This window comes from Eriocheir sinensis, chromosome 30 (genome assembly GCF_024679095.1).
Source record: "Eriocheir sinensis breed Jianghai 21 chromosome 30, ASM2467909v1, whole genome shotgun sequence".
Lineage (NCBI taxonomy): Eukaryota > Metazoa > Arthropoda > Malacostraca > Decapoda > Varunidae > Eriocheir > Eriocheir sinensis.
The window spans coordinates 13,795,989-13,819,794 of NC_066538.1; the positions used below are offsets into that span (position 1 = coordinate 13,795,989).

Consider the following 23,806-nt stretch of genomic DNA (forward strand, 5'->3'; position numbering starts at 1 on the left):
GAGGAGAAGGAGGGGGAGAGGAAGAGTGGGGAAGAGGAAGGGAAGGGAGAGGAGAGAGGGGAGGTGGTGGAGAGTGAACCCGTGAATGAGTAAGTGGGTAAACGGGGTAGCCAGCTGAGTGAATACAACCAATTAGCAATGAGAACGAGGAGATAGATAATTAAGTGGATTGTGAATGGAGTTATGGAGAGGAAGTGTGGAGTGACTGGATGTGTAGGTGTGGATAATTAAGCACCTGGTAACGAAGCTCTGTACGTGGATAATGAATGGAGTAAGGAAGTGAATAATTAGATGAATGGAGTAATTAGTGGACTTAATGAGTGAAGGTGTCGTCAAGGTGTATTAAGGATGATTTGTTAAGACTGAAGAAAGGGGGGGTAGTGATGAGTGAATGAGTAAGTGAATAGCAAAATTAATATAGTAAATAGGAAGGTGAATTACGCATGAATTTATGGAGACTTAGGAAAGGGGCGAGTGAATGAGTTGATGAGTGAGTGATTAGCTTGATGAAAAGAGTAATTAGGAGAGTTAATAAGGGAGTGAAGGAAAGATAAAGGTGAATTAAGTATGGCTTTGTGAACTGAAGGAGAGAGTGAATAAATGAATGAATAACGAGTGTAATGAAATAGTGAATGAAGTTAGTTAGTAGGTGAATGATATTAAAGTGGATTGCGTACTGATTGAGACAGATAGGTAAGTGGTGAATAAGTGAGTAACAGGAGTAATGAATTAGTGGATGGAGTTCATGAGTAAGTGGAAGTTATTAAAGTGGATTGCATATTGACTGAGAAAGAGTTAAGCAGCGAATGAGTGAGTGAGCGAGAGGGCGAATCAGTGAGTCAGTAAGGCATCACAACCCAAATGAACCACGCAAGCGAACCCACTGAAGGAAGCGCCGTTGGTTAAGCCACGCTCGTTACTCATCCTTACTCACATTGTGCCTCGTGAGTCAGCTGTTGTTGCACTCATCGCTGTATTGTGATCTGCATTCTTCTTTCTCCCTCTCTCTCCCGCTCCCCTTGTCTATTTCCTTACGCAACTCCTTCCTCACTCCTTAAATACTCCCTGTTATTGTTGGCGATGTGTCTGAATAAGCAGTTTCACGCACCGACGGGGAAATGACAACACGCGTACAAGCTCATTCGGGGCTTCAAAAAGATAGAGAAAAAAGAAAAACGACTTCTGTTGCTCAAGGGATCTCGGATTTAAGGTCAGGGAAGGTTAGGAGTGATCTGGCTTGTACTGCTTGTTTGCTGTTTAGGTTAGTCACGTTAAGTTCAAAACAGATTTCACGCGCAGAAGTTTCTTTGTGTAGTGCTTCAGAAAGGGAAAAATAATACCTCCCTCTCTCCCTCCTTCCAGTGATTTCTAGTCTAAGGTCAGGAAAGGTCAATGCTCGTTTTCTGTATGCTTAGATTACACTAAATTCAAAAGAGATATCACGGAGATGTTTCTATTTATTGCTTGAGAGAGAGAGATAAAAAAAGACTCTGAATGTTAAGGTCTGCCAGGTTCAAAACGTATCACGTGTAGAAACATCTCTTTAGTGGCTGGGAGAGAGAACTGCTTCCTTTTCTCTCTCCCTCTCCCTCTCCCCCTCCCCTCGTTTTCTGTACCTCTAGGTTGGTCACGTCACGTCAGGCTCAAGCAGATGGCAGCGGAGACTTAATATTTAAGGCAAGAGAGAAAAAGAGTGCTTCCTTCTTTCCTTCTTTCTATATGTTTGTTAGTCACGTCAAGTTTAAACATGTCTCTCATTAAAGCTCGTACAAAGTTATATGAAGGAAAAAAAAGCTACCTCCTTCCCCAGTCATATCTAACATCCGGAAAGGTCAGGACTGCTGGGACTGATATTGCGTGTTATCTGCGTATTGAGGTTTGTCACGTAAATTTTAATCGAAGCGTGTCAAAATTAAACATGATTGAATTAAACTGGGAATTCTTTTCATAGAGTTGATGGATGAAGGAAGCGAAACGAGGAAAACGGAGAGATGTTGTGGTGTACTGATAAAAAGCGATATACAAACGATCAGAAAAAAAATTGTCTAGTTGAGAGGAAGACAGATACAGACTGGAATGAATTAAACTGGGAAGTCTTTTCATAGATTTGATGGATGAAGGAAGCGAAACAAAGAAAACGGAGAGATGTTGTGGTGTACTGATAAAAAGCAATATTCAAATGATCAGAATAAAATTGTGTCTAGTTGAGAGGAGGACAGATACAGACAGACACAGAGGCAAACAGACCGGCGGACAGAGAGGCAGAAAGACAGGACGTGAGTGCTTCTGCGTGTCGATAATTAGGAAATAATAGAGCATACTGACGAGGAGAGATAAAACCGCAGACACGAACCAAGATAAAGGAACCATGACAGACATAGATGCTGACTGGCACAGAGACAGAAACGAAGAGACAGACGGACAGAGACAGAAAGACAGACGGATAAAAGAGAGAAAGATAGAAAAGCAGAATGAGAAAAGGATAGAAAGACAGATACAGAGAATGATAGTAAGATAAAGAAAGACAGAGACAAAAGAACAAAGATAAAAAAGGATACAGACAAAGAAGGATAGAGAGACAGATAAGGACAGAGGAACAAAGAAGGATTGAAACAGAAGGACAGATAGACAGAAGAATAGATAATCAGAGACGGAAAGAGAGAGAGAATGACAAACAGAAAAAGGAAGAGAAGGCGATCGAATAAACAGAGCAAAGAACAGATAAAGAAAACACACACACACACACACACACACACACACACACACACACAGGCGGATGGAGGTGCTAAGCGTGTGCCATTACCTGAGTGTTGCGTCACGTCACAGGTGAGTTGGCACCGTTACCATCGTCTCGTTAGCCACAGGGACTAGAGCGTGACACTGTAAGGGCGGGCGAAGGGTGTTGACGCCTGTGTAAAGGGAAAAAGGGGATGGTTCTTTTTTTTTTGTGTGTGTGTGTGTTAAGGTACTGTGTTTTTAGGGGAAAGAGATGTAGGTGTTTTTTTTCTGTGTGTGTGTGTGTGTGTGTGTGTGTGTGTGTGTGTGTGTTAAGGTACTGTGTTTTTAGGGGAAAGAGATGTAGTTTTTTTTCTTTTCTGTGTGTGTGTGTGTGTGTGTGTGTGTGTGTGTGTGTGTGTGTGTGTGTTAAGGTGATTATTTTTTTATGTTAGTGTAAGGTCGTGGAGGGGAAGATGGAGGGTTGTTTAGGTACTATGCAGTGGAAGGGAGGCAAGATAGGAAGTGTCTGTGTTGCTGTTTTCCTCGCTGAAGTCATTTGTTCGGGGAGAGAGATTATGGATGTCATGTATGTACCTACTTTTAGGGGATGTATGTACTTTATAGGGGAAGAGGAAGAGGAACTGAAAGAAAATTAGTATGTGGGTTGTTTACAGTGTTGAATTCATGTAGGTTTTTGTGCTAATGTTGGGTAGTTGTGGAGCGGAAAGGAGAAGAATGGGGTTGTATATTATGTTTAAGGTGGAGAAGAGGAAGGGAAACTGATAAAAAAAAAATGTAGTGGTGTTCTTCCGTGATCAGAGAAACAGAGACGGGCAGACAGATGGACAGAGAGACGGAGAAGACAGCGAGACAGAGAAAGATAGAGATAGGGTGATAGAGAGACGGACAGACAGATGGACAGACGGAGAAGACAGCGAGACAGAGAAGGATAGAGATAGGGTGATAGAGAGACGGACAGACAGATGGACAGACGGAGAAGACAGCGAGACAGAGAAGGATAGAGATAGGGTGATAGAGAGACGGACAGACAGATGGACAGACGGAGAAGACAGCGAGACAGAGAGGGATAGAGACAGGGTGGTAGAGAGACAGAAGAATAGACGAACAGTGACAGAGAGACAGATGATTAAGACAGAGAAAGACAGCGAGATAGAGAAGGCTAGAGACAGAGTGGTAGAGTGGTAGAGAGACAGATGATAGACAGAATTTGGTTATTTTGTTGTAGCATATTAATTAAAGGAAGGAAATGACTTAACGAGGTTGCGTACGTTTGTTATGGAGAAGGTGAAAGAAGAATACAATTACAAGAGAAAAAAATCGTATGTGTTTTTTATTCCGTGGTCTTGTTCTGCCTTGATACTTGTTAGTGTATTTGTGGGTGGGATGACTTACACTTACTCAACCACATAGACAAAAAAAATAAAAATAATGGCAAGGAGGAGCATACGAGAACTGACGATAAACATAACGTAAGGAAATATACGAGGGGGGGGAGAGAGAGAGAGAGAGAGAGAGAGAGAGAGAGAGAGAGAGAGAGAGAGAGAGAGAGAGAGAGAGAGAGAGAGAGAGAGAGAGAGAGAGAGAGTGGGATAGAAGAATACTGATCACAATGAATAATACAAAGATGAATAAGTGCAACAGCTAACTCACGAGACACAATATGAGTAAGGATGAGTAACGAGAGAGGGATAACATAACAGAAAATGACTAGGTGAAGTTAGGTGAGCTTTGTGTGTGTGTGTGTTTGAGATTGTGAGAGAAAGATGAGTGAAAATACGACGATGAATAAGTGCAACAGCTTACTCACGAGGCACAATATGAGTAAGGATGAGTAACGAGAAAGGAATAACATAATAAAATGACTAGGTGAAGTTAGGTGAGCTTTATGAATGAGTACACCAGCTAACTCACTAGACACAATATGAGTAAGGATGAGTAACGAGAGAGGGATAACATGACGGAAAATGACTAGATGTGAAATTAGGTGAGCTTTATGAATGAGTACAACAGCTTACTCACGAGGCACAATATGAGTAAGGATGAGTAACGAGAAAATGGCTAGGTGAAGTTAGGTGAGCTCTCTCTGTGTGTGTACGAGATTGTGAATGATAGATGAGTAAAAAAAAAAGTGAATGAGGTGACCAGGCGTAATTAAGTCCGTATAAGTAGGCGAGCATATAAGTAGGTAAGCGTGAGTAAGAGTGAGCAGGTGAGTATGGTTGAGATGCGCTCTGATTGAGACACGGAAGAAGCTGCGGTCGGAAATGAGGGGAGGGGGGGAGATGACTAGGTGGGTGGGTGAGTAAGTGGGTGGGGGGAGAGAAGGATGACTGTAAGGTTTGTGGGTGGGTGAGTGTGACCTTAAGTGCTTGGTGGGGTGAGTGGGTGGTGGATGAGTGGGTGGGGGGTGGATGGGTGGGGTGTGAATGTCTTAAGTGGAGGGTATAAGTGTTTTTTTTTTAAGTGGATTAGGTGTGTGTGTGTGTGTGTGTGTGTGTGTGTGTGTGTGTGTGTGTGTGTGTGTGTGTGTGTGTGTGTGTGTGTGTTGGTTTAAAAGGTAAGTAGAAGGCGATTTAAATATACTGACGCCTGGGTTTATGATGTAAGTGTAAGTAAGAGGCTGTAAGTGTTTTTTGTTAGATGTAGAGTGGGTCTTTTTTTATTTATTTACGGCATAGGTAACAGGTCAACAAAATAGAATATACAGAAAAAAAAGCTCTGTGAGATGTGGAATGAGTGGATTGGTAAGTGGGTGTCTGTCTGGGTGTAAATGTGGATGAGGGTATAAGAAGAGAGTTTAGGTGGATACTTAAGTGGAGTTGAAGTGGAATGAGTGACAGGGTGGAAGGGTATTTTGTGCTGTGATACGAATGGATTGCCAAGTGTGAGTATGTGAGTGTGTTGGCGTGGGTGTGTGGCTTTGAGGGTAGGTGTTGGTGTAGATGGGTATGGGTGAGTAAGTGTGTGGCTTTGAGGGTGGGTGTGGATTGGTGTGGGTGTAGGTTGGTATGGGTGGGTGAGTGTGTGGCTTTAAGGGAGGGTGTGGGATGGTATAGGTGTAGGTTGGTGAGTGTGTGGCTTTAAGGTAGGGTGTGGGTGGGTGTGGGTGTGGGTTGGTATGGGAGGGTAAGTGTGTAGCTTTGAGGGTGGGTGTGGGTTGGTGTGGGTGTAGCTTTGAGGGTGGGTGTGGGTTGGTATGGGTGTAGGTTGGTATGGGAGGGTAACTGTGTAGCTTTAAGGGTGGGTGTGAGTGGGTGGTGGCTTTGAGGGCGGTGTATGACAAGTGAGTATCTGTGGGTAGGAGTGTAATGTCTGGGGCAGGGTGTAAAGGTGCGGGAATACAATGGGGTGTAGTGTTTGGGTAACTGTAAGGATCGTAGAGATAAGATTGCATACTACTAGTAGTGAAGACGGAGACGTTATCGACGAAAAATAAATAAATATAAAAACGTTCAGAGGTGACATCTAGAGAGAAATAGGACTCACTCACTCACTCACTCACTCACTCATTGGTATAGGTTAAAAATAAGTAAGTGTATGGGTATGATCTGCTGGAATACTATAAAGGAAAAATAAGATTAGAAAGAAGGACAGAAAACTAGGAAAGTATATACGAGGGAAGTGGAGCAGGGAAGACATCAATGTGTGTGTGTGTGTGTGTGTGTGTGTGTGTGTGTGTGTGTGTGTGTTGTGGGGTGGGTGGGGGGGGGAGGAGGTGCGTGTGTGACCCAACAAACAACACGGCGTCTCACCTGGGGCGGGGGTCACCTTAATCAGCAACGGTCGCAGGTGAGGAGATATGATGGGGTGGGGGGAGGGGAAGGCTGGCTACCTGTCCATTCTCATTACCTGACATTCCATACACACACACTCTCTACACTCTCTCTCTCTCTCTCTCTCTCTCTCTCTCTCTCTCTCTCTCTCTCTCTCTCTCTCGTTCTTTACTCCCTTACTGTCTTCTCTTTCTTTTGCTTATAAAGAAATCCGTCGGTCGGTCGTTACAGAGAAATATTACCAAACTTATCAAAACCGTGATCAGAAATACCTTATAGAGAAAGCTTCAAGAGGTTAATTCGCATTCGTTGGAGAGACGTAGACTGCGAGGTTATTTAATTGAACTTATGAGCATGTTAACCCGGTAGCTGCAGGGATCATGTTTCTTAAAGGCCCCTCTAAGCGAGAAAAATGAGAAAAAAATCATCACTCACGCAAACCATTTCATAATATATATCAAAGCATTTGTGATCAGTTTATGCATCATCTATTTTGGGGGGTTTATGTCATGGTAAAAATGTGGCCCGTCGCTGGTACACGGTAAAGCCACAAGTTTGGCTCGTCGCTGCTACCAAGTTAATAGGATCAGTATTAGCGATATAAGTGAAAAGTTACGCTGAAAATGAGAAGCACATAATCATAGCAACGCGTACACACCATCAGTACTCCCAGGCTCATGAAGAAGATAGGTAAAAACTGGTACAGGAATACGGTAGCGGATGAGTGGAGCAAAATTACATAGATATAGTTGATGCTAATATGATTGAAAGTTTTTTGTTGAGGTCAGGTTAATTTATGGATATGGAGGAAAGTTGAACAATGCTCTCTCACAAGTCACCGTTTGTAGGCCGTCTGATCTCTTTCTAATCGTCTTCGACCCTTGGGCCCAGTTCGACAGTCCAACACCGAGTCATTATAAGCGCCCAAACCAGGCTGTATTCTCCTCAATGATCCGTTATTTCTGTACTCAATACCAGGTACTAATAAAGAGATTTCCTGATGTGTGGTTTCCTAAAATTTCCTCCTTTCTATATCAACGCCAAACAAGGAATTTTCGTCGTATTTTGTGTCTGGTTGGGGAGCTCACAAACTTCCTGTATTGGACTGTAAAACTGACCCTTGATCTTCGTGACCCGTACTAGCTAACTCACCAATCGGCCAATCATCTATTCAGTCAGTTAAATAGCCAGCCAATCAGTTAGTCAGCCAATCAGTTAATCATCCAATCGGTCATCTATTGTATCTTCCATTCCTTCACTCAGGCAGTCAGTCAGCCATTCAATTCTTCAACCAACCCATCAGTCAGCCAATCAGTCAGTCAGTCATCCATTCAGTCATCAGTTATTTTCACAGCCAGTCAGTCAATGTCTCAGTCAATCAATCAGCTAATCAACCAACCAGACAACGCGTTAGTCCATTCCTTCACACAGGCAGTCAGTCAGCCAATCAATTCTTCAACCAATCCATCAATCAGCCAATCAGTCATCCATTCAATCATCAGTTATTTTTACAAGTAGTCAGTCAATCTCTCAGTCAATCAATCAGCTAAGCAACCAACCTGACAACGCGTTAGTTAGTCAACCAGAGATAAAAGACTCGAACATTTTTCCTCTCCGCCAGACGTTTCATCCAGTTGGCTGCGGCGGCGGTGCTCACCCTCCCCCTTCACCTCCATGTCGCCGAGGGCCTATCCAACCTGCGGCCGTTGCGAGGAGCCCTGCAGAAGCTCGGGGGGCCAGACATGCTGTTCAGGAGGGGGGTGGCGGAGAACGTGGAGATCATCGGGAACATCTTGGGCTACGAGGATGAACTGAGGGTGGCTGACCTGACCGGGACGAGGCAGGAGCATGTGCCGGTGCCTGAAGATTACGAGTCTGCACTGAAGGCGGGGCTGCTGATGGCCCAGGAGCTGCTGCATGAGGAGGCCGAGACAGGTGAGTGAACAGGAGTGCGTGCGTGCGTGAGGGAGCGAGCAAGCGAGTGAGGGAGCGAGTAAGGGAGTGTGTGAACAAGCGAGTGAGTAAGGAATGGAGGAAGGGAGTGGGTTAGTAATTATCTTTATAAAATGTAATTGAAAATATATGTCTTACCTTTCCTTGCCCCTTGGAAACCGAAAAAATAATAACTTTACTCTTTTCTTCCAAAAAATCGCTGCAATTCATTTAAGCACATCGCTGAGTGCGCGCCACGTCACTCCCGTGTTTACCCTCCGCCGGGTTACGCGCGCCGCTTGGTGCGCTGCCGTCGCCAATGATACAAGGGATTGTCGCGAGTGTCCCCTTTTTACTTTCTGTACTCTTTGGTAGTAGTAGCAGCAGTTGTAGTAGTAGTAGTAGTAGTAGTAGTAGTGGTAGAAGTAGTAGTGGTAGTAAGAGTAGTAGCAGTAGTAGTAGTAGTAGTAGTAGGAGGAGGAGGAGGAGGAAGCATTGAAATATGGAAAGACGAACAACAATAAACGCGTTGGCTCATTACGAGGTTGCCCGCCCTAGTGACTCAGTCTGCTCGGCACTCGCCGGTATCTTCTCGGTTCACTCCGTTACAACAAAGTAGCGTACGAAGCGAATTTTAAAGAAGCTGATGGTTTCCGCACTTACTACCTCTGAGGGAAGGGTATTCCATTGGCGGATGACTCAATTTAAAAAAAAAAAAAAATACTGCCGGTCTCGACACCATCGCATCGATAGTATAGAAGGAGGAGGAGGAAGAGGAAGAGAAGGCTTGGGAAGGAATAGGAGAAAGGTGGTGAAGAACCTAGAACTTAACAGAGAGAAGGGGACGCAAAGGAACACAAGAATATGGAGCAAGAGAGCGAAATAATAAATACATAAATGAAATAAAAATAATAATACTGACAACACCAATAATAACAGCAGTAATGATCATAATAACACTAACAATAACCAAGATAACCGCATATAACGCATTGATGTCAAGACTAATCGCTCCAGCCAGCCTGCGTGTCATCAAGGGCGGCCTCCCAGCACGTGCCTTCCGCCGCAACTGTAAAATGACCGAAAAAAACAAAGTAAGGAAGAGCCGCGCGAAGGCAACGAAGATGAGGGAGGCGATGCGGGAGTCAGTTCAGTTCTAGTTGCCGCGCGTTGAAAATTACCTCGAATCTCATACCTGGCTGACCCCGGATTACCTGAGGACGCTGATTGCAGGTGTTGGCGCTGATCTCTTGGCCTGCTTCGCTCTCTGGCTCTTTATGCTTTTATGTCTCGGGTTTCAGTCTTAATCTAGTTAGCGGGACTTTTTTTTCTTTTTATCCGCCTTGAGTGTGAATTTTCGTGTCATATTCTTAACCTTCTCTGGCTCCCGTTACATGATACTAGGCCGGCATTATGACTTTCGTTTCTCACATCAGCTGTTTCTAAAGGTCAAAGAAGGGGTCAGTCGGGTTCTTATGTGTTTCTTCAGGTTCACGGTACAGAGGAAGGGTCATACTACCACCGGGTTCATAAAACTACTACTGGAAATGCCCACAACTCCCACGAAAGCCTTGTCAAATATGTGCTTCTTTAGGTTCACGGTACAGAGGAAGGGTCAAACTACCACCAGGGTCATAAAACTACTACTGGAAATGCCCACAACTCCCACGAAAGCCTTGTCAAATATATGCTTCTTTAGGTTCACGGTACAGAGGAAGGGTCAAACTACCACCAGGGTCATAAAACTACTCCTGGAAATGCCCACAACTCCTACGAAAGCCTTGTCAAATGTGTGCTTCTTTAGGTTCATGGTACAGAGGAAGGGTCAAACTACAACCAGGCTAATAAAACTACTCCTGGAAAAGCCCACAACTCCCACGAAAGCCTTGTCAAATATGTGCTTCTTTAGGTTCACGGTACAGAGGAAGGGTCAAACTACCACAAGGGTCATAAAGCTACTCCTAGAAATCCCCACAACTCCCACGAAAGCCTTGTCAAATATATGCTTCTTTAGGTTCACGGTACAGAGGAAGGGTCAAACTACCACCAGGGTCATAAAACTACCACTGGAAATGCCCACAACTCCTACGAAAGCCTTGTCAAATATGTGCTTCTTTATGTTCACGGCACAGAGGAAGGGTCAAACTACCACCAAGGTCATAAAACTACTCTTGGAAATGCCCACAACTCCGACGAAAGCCTTGTCAAATCTATGTTCTCGGGCGGCGAAATGTCTTATGATACGACCCTTCAGTATTTCCCAAGGTCACGGAGAAGATTACCAGTTCTTTCATGGGTGTTTTTTCCCGTTCAGTGTTCAGAAGTCGTGTATAACTGTCACCAGCATCGCAAAACTGTCCATTTCTTTTCCTTCCTCATCTCTCTTTCTTTAACGATCTTTTTCAGCTTACTTATTCCTCTCTCTTTCTGTTCCCTATTTTTTTTCTTCCCTTTTCCTATTTCATTTTCCTTCTTCATCTCCCTTCATCTGTCATTCATATTTTTCTATCTGTCCGTTTACTTCCATGAAAGGACTTTTTCAGCTTACTTATTCCTCTCTCTTTCTATTCCTTATTTTTTTTTGTTTCCCTTCTACTTCATTTTCCTTCTTCATCTCCCTTCCTCTTTCATTCCTATTTTTCTATCCTTCCGTTTACTTCCACGAAGGGTCTTTTTCAACTTACTTATTCCTCTCTCTTTCTTTCTATTCCTTATTTTTTTCTTTGCTTCCCTTTTTCTACTTCATTTTCCTTCTTCATCTCCCTTCCTCTATCATTCATATTTTTCATCTTTCCGTTTATTTCCACGAAAGGTCTTTTTCAGCTTACTTATTCCTTCTCTCTTTCTGTTCCCTATTTTTTTTTCTCCCTTTTTCTACTTCATTTTCCTTCTTCATCTCCCTTCCTCTATCATCCATATTTTTCAATCCTTCCGTTTACTTCCACGAAAAGTCTTTTTCAGCTTACTTATGCCTCTCTCTTTCTATTCCTTATTTTTTTTGCTTCCCTTTTTTTACTTCATTTTCCTTCTTCATCTCCCTTCCTCTTTCATTCATATTTTTTCTATCCTTCCCTTAACTTCCACGAAAGGTCTTTTTCAGCTTACTTATTCCTCTTTCTTTATTTTTTTTTCTTCCCTTTTTCTACTTCATTTTCCCTCTTCATCTCCCTTCCACTAGCATCCATATCTTTCATCTGTCCGTTTATTTCCACGAAAGGTCTTTTTCAACTTACTTATTCCTCTCTCTTTCTATTCCTTATTATTATTTTTTTGCCTCTCTTTTTTTCTACTTCATTTTCCCTCTTCATCTTCCTTCCTCTATAATTCGTATTTTTCTATCAATCCCGTTACTTCCACGAAAAGCTTTGGTGAACTGAGGAGCGAATACGTTTAAAAATAGTCTTTAGTTCCTCTTTCTTTTTCTCATTTTCTTTTTTCCATGGTTGAGCACTTCAGTAACTCCTCTTTCGTTCCCGTTTTCTTTCTCTATTTTTTTACAATAACTTCCCGCATTTCTCAGCTTATTGGTGATTAATATTTTCTCCTTATTTCAAAGAGTTCAGTTCCTTATATTGTTGGTTCTTGATTTCTTGTCGCCATGATAAATTAATCGATTCGTAATATTTCTACTTTATTATAAGATTTTAAGGACTGAATGATTGAATGCCAAGTTTCCTTCCTCTATCAGTGTCTTACAAGCCCTCTCTTTATCCATGTGCTGCCCTTCCCCTCCCTCTCCCTCCCGTGCTTCCCTTCCCCTCCATCTCCCTCCCGTGCTTCACTTCCCCTCCCTCTCCCTCCCGTGCTTCACTTCTCCTCCCTCTCCCTCCCGTGCTTCCCTTCCCCTCCATCTCCCTCCCGTGCTTCCCTTCCCCTCCCTCTCCCTCCCGTGCTTCCCTTCCCCTCCCTCTCCCTCCCGTGCTTCCCTTCCCCTCCCTCTCCCTCCCGTGCTTCCCTTCCCCTCCCTCTCCCTCCCGTGCTTCCCTTCCCCTCCCTCTCTCTCCCGTGCTTCCCTTCCCCTCCATCTCCCTCCCGTGCTTCCCTTCTCCTCCCTTTCCTTCCCGTGCTTACCTTCCCCTCCATCTCCCTCCCGTGCTTCCCTTCCCATCCCTCTCTCCTCCTGTGCTTACCTTCTCCTCCCTCTCCCTCCCCTGCTTCCATTCCCCTCCATCTCCCTCCCGTGCTTCCCTTCCCCTCCCTCTCCCTCCCGTGCTTCCCTTCCCCTCCCTCTCCCTCCCGTGCTTCCCTTCCCTTCCTCTCTCTCCGTGCTTCCTTCCCTCCCTCTCCCTCCCGTGCTTCCTTCTCCTCCTCTCCCTCCCGTGCTTCCTTCCTCCTCTCTCTCCTGTGCTTCCCTTCCTCTCCCTCTCTCTCTCTCCTGTGCTTCCTTCCCTCCATCTCCTCCTGTGCTTCCTTCTCCTCCCTTTCCCTCCTTGCTTACCTTCCTCCATCTCCCTCCCGTGCTTCCTTCTCCTCCTTTCCTTCCTGTGCTTCCTTCCTCCATCTCCCTCCCGTGCTTCCTTTCCCCTCCCTCTCCCTCCCGTGCTTCCTTCCCTCCATCTCCTCCTGTGCTTCCTTCCCTCCTCTCCCTCCCGTGCTTCCTTCCTCCTCTCTCCTGTGCTTCCTTCCTTCCATCTCCCTCCCGTGCTTCCTTCCCTCCATCTCCCTCCGTGCTTCCCTTCTCCTCCCTTTCCTTCCCGTGCTTCCCTTCCCCTCCATCTCCCTCCCGTGCTTCCTTTCCCATCCCTCTCTCCGTGCTTCCTTCCTCCATCTCCCTCCTGTGCTCCCCTTCCTTCCATCTCCTCCCGTGCTTCACTTCCCCTCCCTCTCCCTCCTGTGCTTCCCTTCATCTCCATCTCCCTCCCGTGCTTCCCTTCCTCCATCTCCTCCTGTGCTTCCTTCCCTCCCTCTCCCTCCTGTGCTTCCCTTCCCTCCCTCTCTCTCCTGTGCTTCCTTCCTTCCATCTCCCTCCGTGCTTCCTTCCTCCATCTCCTCCCGTGCTTCCCTTCCCCTCCATCTCCCTCCTGTGCTTCCTTCCCTCCATCTCCCTCCGTGCTTCCTTCCTTCCATCTCCTCCGTGCTTCCTTCCCTCCCTCTCCCTCCCGTGCTTCCCTTCCCCTCCATCTCTCCCGTGCTTCCCTTCCCCTCCTCTCCTCCTCCGTGCTTCCTTCCCTCCCTCTCCCTCCCGTGCTTCCCTTCCCCTCCCTCTCCCTCCCGTGCTTCCCTTCCCCGCCCTCTCACTCCCCTGCTTCCTTCCCTCCTCTCTCTCCCGTGCTTCCTTTCCTCCATCTCCTCCGTGCTTCACTTCCCTCCCTCTCCCTCCCGTGCTTCCTTCCTCTCTCCCTCCCGTGCTTCCCTTCCCCTCCATCTCCCTCCCGTGCTTCCCTTCCCCTCCCTCTCCCTCCCGTGCTTCCCTTCCCCTCCATCTCCCTCCCGTGCTTCCCTTCCCCTCCATCTCCCTCCCGTGCTTCCCTTCCCCTCCCTCTCTCTCCCATGCTTCCCTTCCTCTCCCTCACCCTCACGTGCTAGCCTCCCTCTCCCTCACGTGCTAGCCTCCCTCTCCCTCCCCACAGCCGCGAGTTACCTGTTGAGTCGTGGCGGCGCGCCCAAGGAAATCCTGGGGTTGCTTCACTTCACGTTCCGGAAGGCGCAGCGCGAGGCCAAGCGGTTGTCCTCCTGTAGGGGAAGGCTGCTCCTCGAGGCCTCCAAGTACTACCTCGCCAGGTGAGTGGGGGGCACCTGGGGGCTGAGTGTAGCTGGGGACTTGACGCGTGTTACCTGGCGACTTGCTCTGTACACACCTGGGAGGAGGAGTAAGAGTAACTAAGAGTAGGAAGAGTGAATGGAAAAAGAAGGAATGAGAAGAATGAATGGAAGAAGAAGGAAGGAGAAGAAAGAATGGAGGAGGGAGAAAGGTGAAGGAAGGGGAGTGGAAAAAAAGGATAAAGGAATAGGAGGAAATTAAAAGTAAACGGAAGGAATAGAAAAATATGAATGATAGAGAAAGGGAGATGAAGAAGGAAAATGAAGTAGAAAAAGGGAAGCCAAAAAAATAAGGAATAGAAAGAAAGAGAGAGGAATAAGTAAGCTGAAAAAGACCGTTAAAGAAAGAGAGATGAGGAAGGAAAAGAAAGTAGACAAATGGTAGACACGGGAAAGAAATATAAACCAGAAGAAGAAAGGAAGGAGAATAATTGAAGTAGTACGCAATAATTAAGAGTAGGAGTAATTAAGAGTGGGACGAGAAACTAAGAGTAGAAAGACGAAGAGAAGGAAGAGGGAAATAAGGAAGCGGAAAGAAAGAAAATAAAGGAAGAGGAAAAGAATGGAAACAGAGGAAGAAGAAGAAGAAGAAGAAAAGAAGGAAGATAGAGAAAAGTAAAAGGAAGAGGAGGAAGAATAGAAAAGTGAAGAAAAGTAGAATTAGGAAGAAGAAATGAAAGAGAAGGAGACATAAGGAAGAAAAGACAGACAGACAGATAAGGGAGGAAAGAGATACAAGAGAGATGAGAGATTGGAGAGAGATGAGAGTTATGATAAAGAAGGGAGGAGGAGGGAGAATAGAGTGAAAGAGGGAAGAAGAGAAGACCGGAAGAGGAGGAGGAGGAGGAGGAAGATAAAGATGAAGATGAAGAGGAAGAGGAAGAGGAAGAGGGGGAGGGGGAGGAGGAGGAGGAGGAGGGGAAGAAAGGTTATGTCGCGTGATTGGTTCTTATATAATCTTCCATTGTAATAAATATCTTCGAATTGGAGAAGAAATCTATACATCAAGTACTTCCATTATGTCACCTATTGTTGCATGAAGCTCCTCAGTGTAGAGTTATTTCGTCTATTGTTTGTCTATCTATTGCGTACGGCTTCAATTCTCCTTCCTTTTCTTCTTCTGATTTCTTTTCTTTTCTATGTCTACCATTTGTCTACTTTCTTTCTTTCCCTCACTCGATATTTTCCTTCCTCCTGCTTTCTCCTTTCTCCTCTTTTCTTCATCTTTCCCTTCTTCTTCAATATTTTCCTTCCTCCTCTGTTTTTTTTTCTACTCCCCTTCCTTCACCTGTCTCCCTCCTCCATTCTTTCTTCTCCTTCCTTCTTCTTCCATTCATTCTCTCTTTCTTTAACGGTCTTTTTCAGCTTGCTTATTCCTCTCTCTCTCTTTCTTTTCCTTATTTATTTTTGCTTCCTTTTTTCTACCTCATTTTCTGATTTATATTTCTTTCCTGTGTCTACCATTTGTCTACTTTCTTTTCCTTCCTCATCTCTCTTTCTTTAACTGTCTTTTTCAGCTTACTTATTCCTCTCTCTCTCTTTCTTTTCCTTATTTTTTTTGCTTCCTTTTTTCTACTTCATTTTCTGATTTCTCTTTCTTTCTTGTGTCTACCATTTGTCTACTTTCTTTTCCTTCCTCTTCTCTCTTTCTTTAACGTTTTTTTTTTCAGCTTACTTATTCCTCTCTCTTTCTTTCTTTTCCTTATTTATTTTTGGTTCCCTTTTTTCTACTTCATTTTCTTATTTATATTTCTTTCCTGTGTCTACCATTTGTCTACTTTATTTTCCTTCCTCATCTCTTTTTCTTTAACTGTCTTTTTCAGCTTGCTTATTCCTCTTTCTTTCTTTCTATTTCTTATTTTTTTCGCTTCCCTTTTTTTCTACTTCATTTTCCTTCTTCATCTCCCTTCCTCTATCATTCATATTTTTCTATCCTTTTATTCCTTTCTCCTTCAGTCATTTCTCTTCCTCCCTCCTCTTTATTTCTTTTGCTTTATCTTTCATTCCTCAGCCTTCCTCTTTTTCTACTCTTTATTTCTTCTCTTCTCCCTTGCTCTATTTTTCATCCTTTTCCATCCCCGCTTCTCTTTTCTCTCTTCCTCTTATTTTATCTTTTTCTCTGCTTTCCTTTTTTTTTCCGTCTATTTTTCTTTCCTCATCTCTTTCTTCCTTCTTATTTCATCTTTTTTTCTGCTTTCCTTTTTTTCTGTTTCCTTTTTCTTCCTCATCTCCTCTTTATCTTTACTATTTTCACATTCTCCTGTTTCCTTTTCCATTTCTTCTTATTCCTCTTTCGTCCCTCCACCATTCCTCCTTCTCCCCCTTCCTCTCCGCGTATCATAACAAACGTGTATTGCAAAATCTTCAATATGTATTTTTTATGATGTATTAGATTTTTCCCTTCCTCCTTTTCTTCTCTCTTTCTCACATATATCTATTCTTCCTCCTCTTTTTTATTCCTCTCGTTTTTCTTCCTTTCTTTCCCTCATTCGATATTTTCCTTCTTCCTGGTTTCTCCTTTCTCCTCTTTTCTTATTCTCTTCATCTTCTCCTTCCTTCTTCTTCCATACATTCTTCTCCTTCCTTCTTCTTCTATTCATTCTTCTCCTTCCTTCTTCTTCCATTCATTCTTCTCCTTCCTTCTTCTTCCATTCATTCTTCTCCTGGTTTCTCCTTTCTCCTCTTTTCTTATTCTCCTCATCTTCTCCTTCCTTCTTCTTCCATTCATTCTTCTCCTGGTTTCTCCTTTCTCCTCTTTTCTTATTCTCCTCATCTTCTCCTTCCTTCTTCTTCCATTCATTCTTCTCCTTCCTTCTTCTTCAATTCATTCTTCTCCTTCCTTCTTCTTCCATGCACTCTTCTCCTTCCTTCTTCTTCCATTCATTCTTCTCCTTCCTTCTTCTTCCATTCATTCTTCTCCTTCCTTCTTCTTCCATGTATTCTTCTCCTTCCTTCTTCTTCAATTCATTCTTCTCCTTCCTTCTTCTTCAATTCATTCTTCTCCTTCCTTCTTCTTCCATTCATTCTTCTCCTTCCTTCTTCTTCCATTCATTCTTCTCCTTCCTTCTTCTTCCATGCATTCTTCTCCTTCCTTCTTCTTCCATGCATTCTTCTCCTTCCTTCTTCTTCCATTCATTCTTCTCCTTCCTTCTTCTTCTTCCATTCATTCTTCTCCTTCCTTCTTCTTCTTCCATTCATTCTTCTCCTTCCTTCTTCTTCCATGCATTCTTCTCCTTCCTTCTTCTTCTTCCATTCATTCTTCCCCTTCCTTCTTCTTCCATGCATTCTTCTCCTTCCATCTTCTTCCATTCATTCTTCTCCTTCCTTCTTGTTCCATTTATTCTTCTCCTTCCTTCTTCTTCTATTCATTCTTCTCCTTCCTTCTTCTTCCATGTATTCTTCTTCCTTCTTTTTCCATTCATTCTTCTCCTTCCTTCTTCTTCCATGCATTCTTCTCCTTCCTTCTTCTTCCATGCATTCTTCTCCTTCCTCCATTCTTCCTTCTCCTTCCTTCCTTCAATCTTTCTTTTCCTTTCTCGCTCTTCGCTTTCCCCCTCCGTCATTCTTCCTTTTCTTCCTCTCTCCTCCATTCTCCCTATTTTTGTCTCTCCCTCCTCCATTCGTTCTTCTTCTTCCTCTTTTCATTCTACCTTTTCTCTCCACTCTTTAATCTTCCTTTTCTGCCGTCTTTCATTCTTCCTCCCATGTCCTTCTTCCCTGCTTCATTCTTTCTTCTCCTTCCTCATTTCTTCAATTTTTTTCTTTCCTCTTTCCTCCATTCTTCCTTCCCTCTCTTTCCTTCTTCCTCCATTCATTCTTCCTTTCCCTTCCTCTCTTTCACATTATTCTTTTCTATTCCCTTCTTCTAATACTCGTTTTCTCTCTCCTCCATGCCTGCTTCTCCTTCCTCCCTCCCCCATTCTTACTTTCTCTCTTCCTTCCCAGTCATCTTTCTCCTTCCCTTCCTTTCCCTTCTCTCTCCTTCCTCCATTCGTCCACCTCCTCTCCCTCTCCATCCATCTATTCTTCCTGTTCCTCCTTTCACACCCATCTCCTTTCCCTCTCCATCCACCCACGTCCTCATCTTCACCTCCTTCCCCTTCCCCTTCTGCAGGTTCAACATCAGCCTCGCCCAAGTCCAGCCATCCTTGGAAGACCTCAACAAGCAACTCGACACCGATATCTGCAGGCAAGTCGTCATCCCGGAGTGCATGACGACGGCGACGAAGAGGGCGACCTTGAAGGGGAGGTACGGGACGGAGGGGGAGCTGGAAGGTCTCTCAGCCCAGGTCGTCCTCTCCTGCGACCTCTCAGCGCCCTTCCGCACCTCCGACGGGACCTGTAATAACCTTCTGAACCCTTCGTGGGGCGCCGCCAGGACTCCCTTCGTCAGGTACCTCGCGCCTGCCTACGAGAACGGTGAGTGAGGGGGGGAACAGGGAAGGGAGAAGGAGAGGAGGAGATGGGAGGATGAGGAAGAGAAGGGAGGTTAAGGGAGGAGGAGGGAGGAAAGAAAAGAAGAGTAACCTTAATATGGGTGAGGAAGAAAAGGGAGAGGAGAAAAGGAAAGGAGGAGGAGAGGAATGAGTATAGAAAAGAAGGGAAGGGAAGGGAGAGGAAGGGAGGAGAGGAGATGGGAGGAAGGGGAAGAGAAGGGAGGTTAAGGGAGGAGGAGGGAGGAAAGAAAAGAAGAGTAACCTTAATATGGGTGAGGAAGAAAAGGGAGAGGAGAAAAGGAAAGGAGGAGGAGAGGAATGAGTATAGAAAAGAAGGGAAGGGAAGGGAGAGAGATGGGAGGAAGGGAAGAGAAGGGAGTTAAGAAGGAGGAGGAGGAAGGAGGAAGGGAGAGGAAGGGAGGAGAGGAGATGGGAGGAAGAGGAAGAGAAGGGAGGTTAAGGGAGGAGGAGGGAGGAAAGAAAAGAAGAGTAGCCTTAATATGGGTGAGGAAGAAAAGGGAGAGGAGAAAAGGAAAGGAGGAGGAGAGGAATGAGTATGGAAAAGAAGGGAAGGGAAGGGAGGGGAAGGGAGGAGAGGAGATGGGAGGAAGGGGAAGAGAAGGGAGGTTAAGGGAGGAGGAGGGAGGAAAGAAAAGAAGAGTAGCCTAAATATGGGTGAGGAAGAAAACAGAGAGGAGAAAAGTAAAGGAGGAGGAGAGGAATGAGTATGGAAAAGAAGGGAAGGGAAGGGCGGAGAGGAGATGGGAGGAAGGGGAAGAAGGAGGTTAAGGGAGGAGGAGGAGGAAGAAAAGAGAGTAGCCTAAATATGGGTGAGGAAGAAAACAGGAGAGGAGAAAAGAAGGAAGGAGGAGAGGAATGAGGAAGAAAGAAGGGAGGTTAAGGGAGGAGGAGGGAGGGAAGAAAAGGAGAGTAGCCTAAATATGGGTGAGGAAGAAAACAGAGAGGAGAAAAGTAAAGGAGGAGGAGAGGAATGAGTATGGAAAAGAAGGGAAGGAAGAAGGTGAGGTGAAGGGAGGGAACTCAACATAAGAACGTAGGAGTCTGAAGAGGTACGAGGCAGCTCCTTTGACCCTAAGCTCCCGTGTATCTAACCCCACCTAATATCACTGTCCATGAATTTATCTAATCTATTTTTGAATGGGACAATTGTATTGGCACTCACCACATGACTCCTCAGCCTATTCCACTCATCCACCACTCTGTTAGTACGCCAATTTTTGCCTGTGTCCCTGTTGAATCTGAATTTATCCAGTTTAAACCCATTACTTCGTGTCCTACCCGGTTCTCTTACCAACAAAACCTTATGAATGTCTCCCTTATTAAAGCCCTTCATCCATTTATAAACCTCGATCATGACTCCACGCACCCTTCGCCTTTATAGAGAATGCAAGTTTAACTGTTTGAGTCTTTCTTCGTATGGCAAGTTTCTCAACCCCTGAATCATCTTAGTCATCCTCCTCTACACCGATTCTAACATTTTGATATCCATTCTATAGTAAGGTGACCAAACTGAACCGCATAATCAAGATGAGGTCTAACTAATGCTAAATATAGAACTGGGAAACATAATGAATGAGTTAGTAAGAAAGGAAAAAGAGAGAACTGATAGAATGATATAGATTCAAAAGTCTTCCTGACGCCTCACTCCTGTTTGCTATCCCGGCGTCCCTTCTTAGTGAAACGACGCCGCCTTCTTCTTGTTTTGCCGGTACCGCTTCCTCTTCCTGGCCTTCTTCTCCTTGGGCGAGGTGTTGTCTATTGCGATCGTCTTATATCTGAAGGGAAATAGGAGGTGCCACATGTAGGCCGTCGAGCCTACTTCAGTCTCCTTGTTTCTTTTCTGTTTATTTTTGTGAAACGATTTTGATTTAGATTTCGGTGTTGAAAAGGAGCCTTCAGAGGAGGAGGAGGAGTGGTAGGAGGAGGACGCGTGCGAGGAGGAGGAAGCCGAAGAAGAAGAGGCCGAGTAGGAAGGCTTCCTCCCCGGAGCCTTGGCCTGACTGGCCGTGCTCCTTATTTTTGCGTCGTATCGGGCCCGTGAGTCGGGGTCGGAGAGCGTCTCCATCACCTGCTGCAGCTGCTGGAATTTTGTCTTAGCGTTCGCGTCATTCGGGTTCTTGTCAGGGTGAATTTTGAGGGCGAGGCGGTGGTAGGCTTTCTTGATCTCCTGCAGGGTGGCCTCGGGCTTCACGCCCAGGAGCTCGTAGTGGGTTTTGTTTGCCATTGGTCCAGGTAGTGGATACACGTGTGTAGGGGTTCGACTTAACACGTCACCTCGGTTTCGGACACGGCGTTTTGGGCAGCTTGGAGTTGACATTGCATGGTCCCGAGTCTAAAGTTGAATGACATACCTTTAAGGGCGCAAATCACTGCGTTGTTAAGGCTTTTAAAGTTCTTTACACCAAACTAACCAAGAAGCCCTCCCCACTGTTACCTAAGGGGGAGGGGGGGGGGGCTCTAGGATAAACCAGCGCAAGATAGCTATAGGGAGAAAAAAAGCTCCGAAGTGTGCGAAGCCGTCGACATAACCACTATTTACAGGAGGGTGCATAAGGATAATATATCCTTCTGCAGACTGGCCTCCTGTGGTCTGCATATTATGCAGACCACAGGAGGCCAGGCGGCGTACACACGGCACCTCCTGGGAATGATTCGCCAAACTCCCTTCCCGGCAATAAATGTGTCTAACCTCTACTGAAATCTTTCAATGGTGTCTGGCCATTTTGTGCCGTTCACCTGCCACCTGTTCGTGAAAAAATCCTTTGCCATTTCCTTCCTCAACCTTAATTCATCTAACTTGTATCCGTTGTTGTTTGTTCTTTTATCTGCGTTTTTTATATATTTTTATATACGTGTTTCATCAGGAACTCCCTTGCCAATCCCTTTAACCTATTCAGAAACCTCATTTGCATCTCCTCGAAGTCTACGTCTTTAAAAGAGTGTAAGTTAAGGTTTTAAATTTTTCTCGATGTAAAATCTGAATCCTTGGAGCATTTTAATCATTCATATGTTTACTGATTCGAGGGAATCTATATAAGAACAAAAATAGGAAAGGCGTATTAGGGAGGAAGGGGAGGGGAAGGGAGATGAGGTGAATGGAAAGAGGAGGTTCGTGAGAGGGAGGGAGGGAGGGATGGATGATGAAGGAGGTAGAGAGAGCATATTGGTTGACAAAGTCGGTCGTGGATGAATCAACAAAGCGGGTGATAACTGATTTTAATACGATTGCGAGGTTTAAATAGTTATGCTCGGTGAAGGCATCAGAACATTAAAACATAAGAGCATGAGTTTGCAAGAGGACGGTAGGCCCATACAAGGCATTGCCTGTTCTTTGTAGCGAGGAAGAAGTTTAATGGGAGTGTAGAGGCGAAGGGAGAGAGAAACGGAGTGAAAGAGAGATAAAAATAGAAGAGAAGAAAAATAGAAAGGAAATAGGAGGAGACTGCAGATTGCCTGTTCTTTGTAGCGAGGAAGAAGTTTAATGGGAGTGTAGAGGCGAAGGGAGAGAGAAGCGGAGTGAAAGAGAGAGGGAAATAGAAGACACGGGAAGAAAAATAGAGAGGAAATAGGAGGAGATTGTAGATTGCCTGTTCTTTGTAGCGAGGAAGAAGTCTAATGGGAGTGTAGAGGCGAAGGGAGAGAGAAGCGGAAGAGTGAAAGAGAGAGAGAAATAGAAAAAAGAGAAGAAAAACAGAAAGGAAATAGGAGGAGATTGTAGATTGCCTGTTCTTTGTAGCGAGGAAGAAGTCTAATGGGAGTGTAGGGACGAAGGGAGAGAGAAGCGGAAGAGTGAAAGGGAGAGAGGGAAAGAGAAGAAAGAGAAGAAAAATAGAAAGGAAATAGGAGGAGATTGTAGATTGCCTGTTCTTTGTAGCGAGGAAGAAGTAAATAATAAGATGAACGAAAAGAATAGATAATTGTAAAGGAGGAAATTGTCAAGTGGAGATTGTCTATCCTCGCTTATTTTTGTGTATCTTTTATAATGGAAGGAAGAATGCGAGGAAGAAGTCACTAATAAGACGACCGATGGATCTTCGTACACAATATTGATCTGCCCACAATTAGCCGACGGACAGCTCCTCATAAATGAATACTAAACTAACCACAACGAGACCAGACGCGATTAAAAGCGAAGCGAATACGTAACCGAGTAAATTACCGAACTCATTAGTGATTCAGGTGTAAATGATGAAGCAGGTAAAGCGATAATTGGCAAAGAAAGGATAGTGTACAATGATAGGTAGGTGTGGAAAGGTAAAGTAAGGAAAAATATAGTATAGGAGAGGAAGTGTGGGTAAGAGAGCACAGAGGAGGAGAAGAGGGGGAAGGAAAGGAGGTTAAATGTGAGAAAAAGGGCAATGAAGGGACGAGTGGAAAGGGGAGGTGAGAGGGAGGTGAGGGGAGGTGAGAAAGGGGAAGATGAGAGAAAATGAGTGAAGTACATTAATAGGAGTAAATGATGAAGAAATAATGAATAAAGTAAGTTTTAAATAATGCTGATAAATGATAACCAACCTGAAGCCCTTGGGACTTGAGGTCTCCTGGGCCAAGACCAAGGTACAGGTGTTTGGAGGCTTGCTGAAAGACACAGTACAGTCTGTTCATGCGTGTGGCGAGGACGTTGAGATCTCAGGAAGTTTCACATACCTTGGTAGTGTAGTTCATAACAACGGTGAGTCTCACCAGGAACTCTTACGACGGATTGGCCTGGCCCACGGTGTTACGGACTCGCTCAACACGAGTATATGGCGTTGTCGATACCTGCGCAGAAGGACAAAGATCTGGATCTTCAAGTCCTTTGTGCTCCCTGTCTTACTCTATGGCTGTGAGACATGTACACTAAATAGCGACTTGGAGAGGCGGATTGACGCCTTTGGTAATAAGTGTCTAGTACAGTCTACACAGAATCATGGGATATTGCTGGAATGACTTTGTGTCAAACCGGCGACTACACCGTGAGACTGATTCGACATAATTATCTTACCTGCATAGTCCGTCAACGCCACCTCCGGCTATACGGGCACGTGGCACGTTACCCTGAAGCCGACCCTGCCCATCGGGTTGTATCTGTGAGAGAGAACTCTGAGGGGAGGAAGCCAAGGGGACGCCCACAGAGCTCTCGACTTGAGCAAGTCGATAGATCTT

At 44.9% G+C, this 23,806-nt stretch overlaps 1 protein-coding gene across 1 annotated transcript in view; it reads left to right on the forward strand.

Moving 5' to 3' along the window:
* The window catches only part of LOC127005597 (chorion peroxidase-like), a 61,509-nt gene that overhangs the window by 2,386 nt on the left and 35,317 nt on the right, over positions 1 to 23,806 (forward strand). The window contains exons 2-4 of the mRNA XM_050874550.1: positions 8,134 to 8,447; positions 14,015 to 14,165; positions 18,319 to 18,623. Of these exons, the coding sequence (XP_050730507.1) occupies positions 8,134 to 8,447; positions 14,015 to 14,165; positions 18,319 to 18,623 (770 nt within the window). The remainder of the gene's footprint in view (positions 1 to 8,133; positions 8,448 to 14,014; positions 14,166 to 18,318; positions 18,624 to 23,806) is intronic.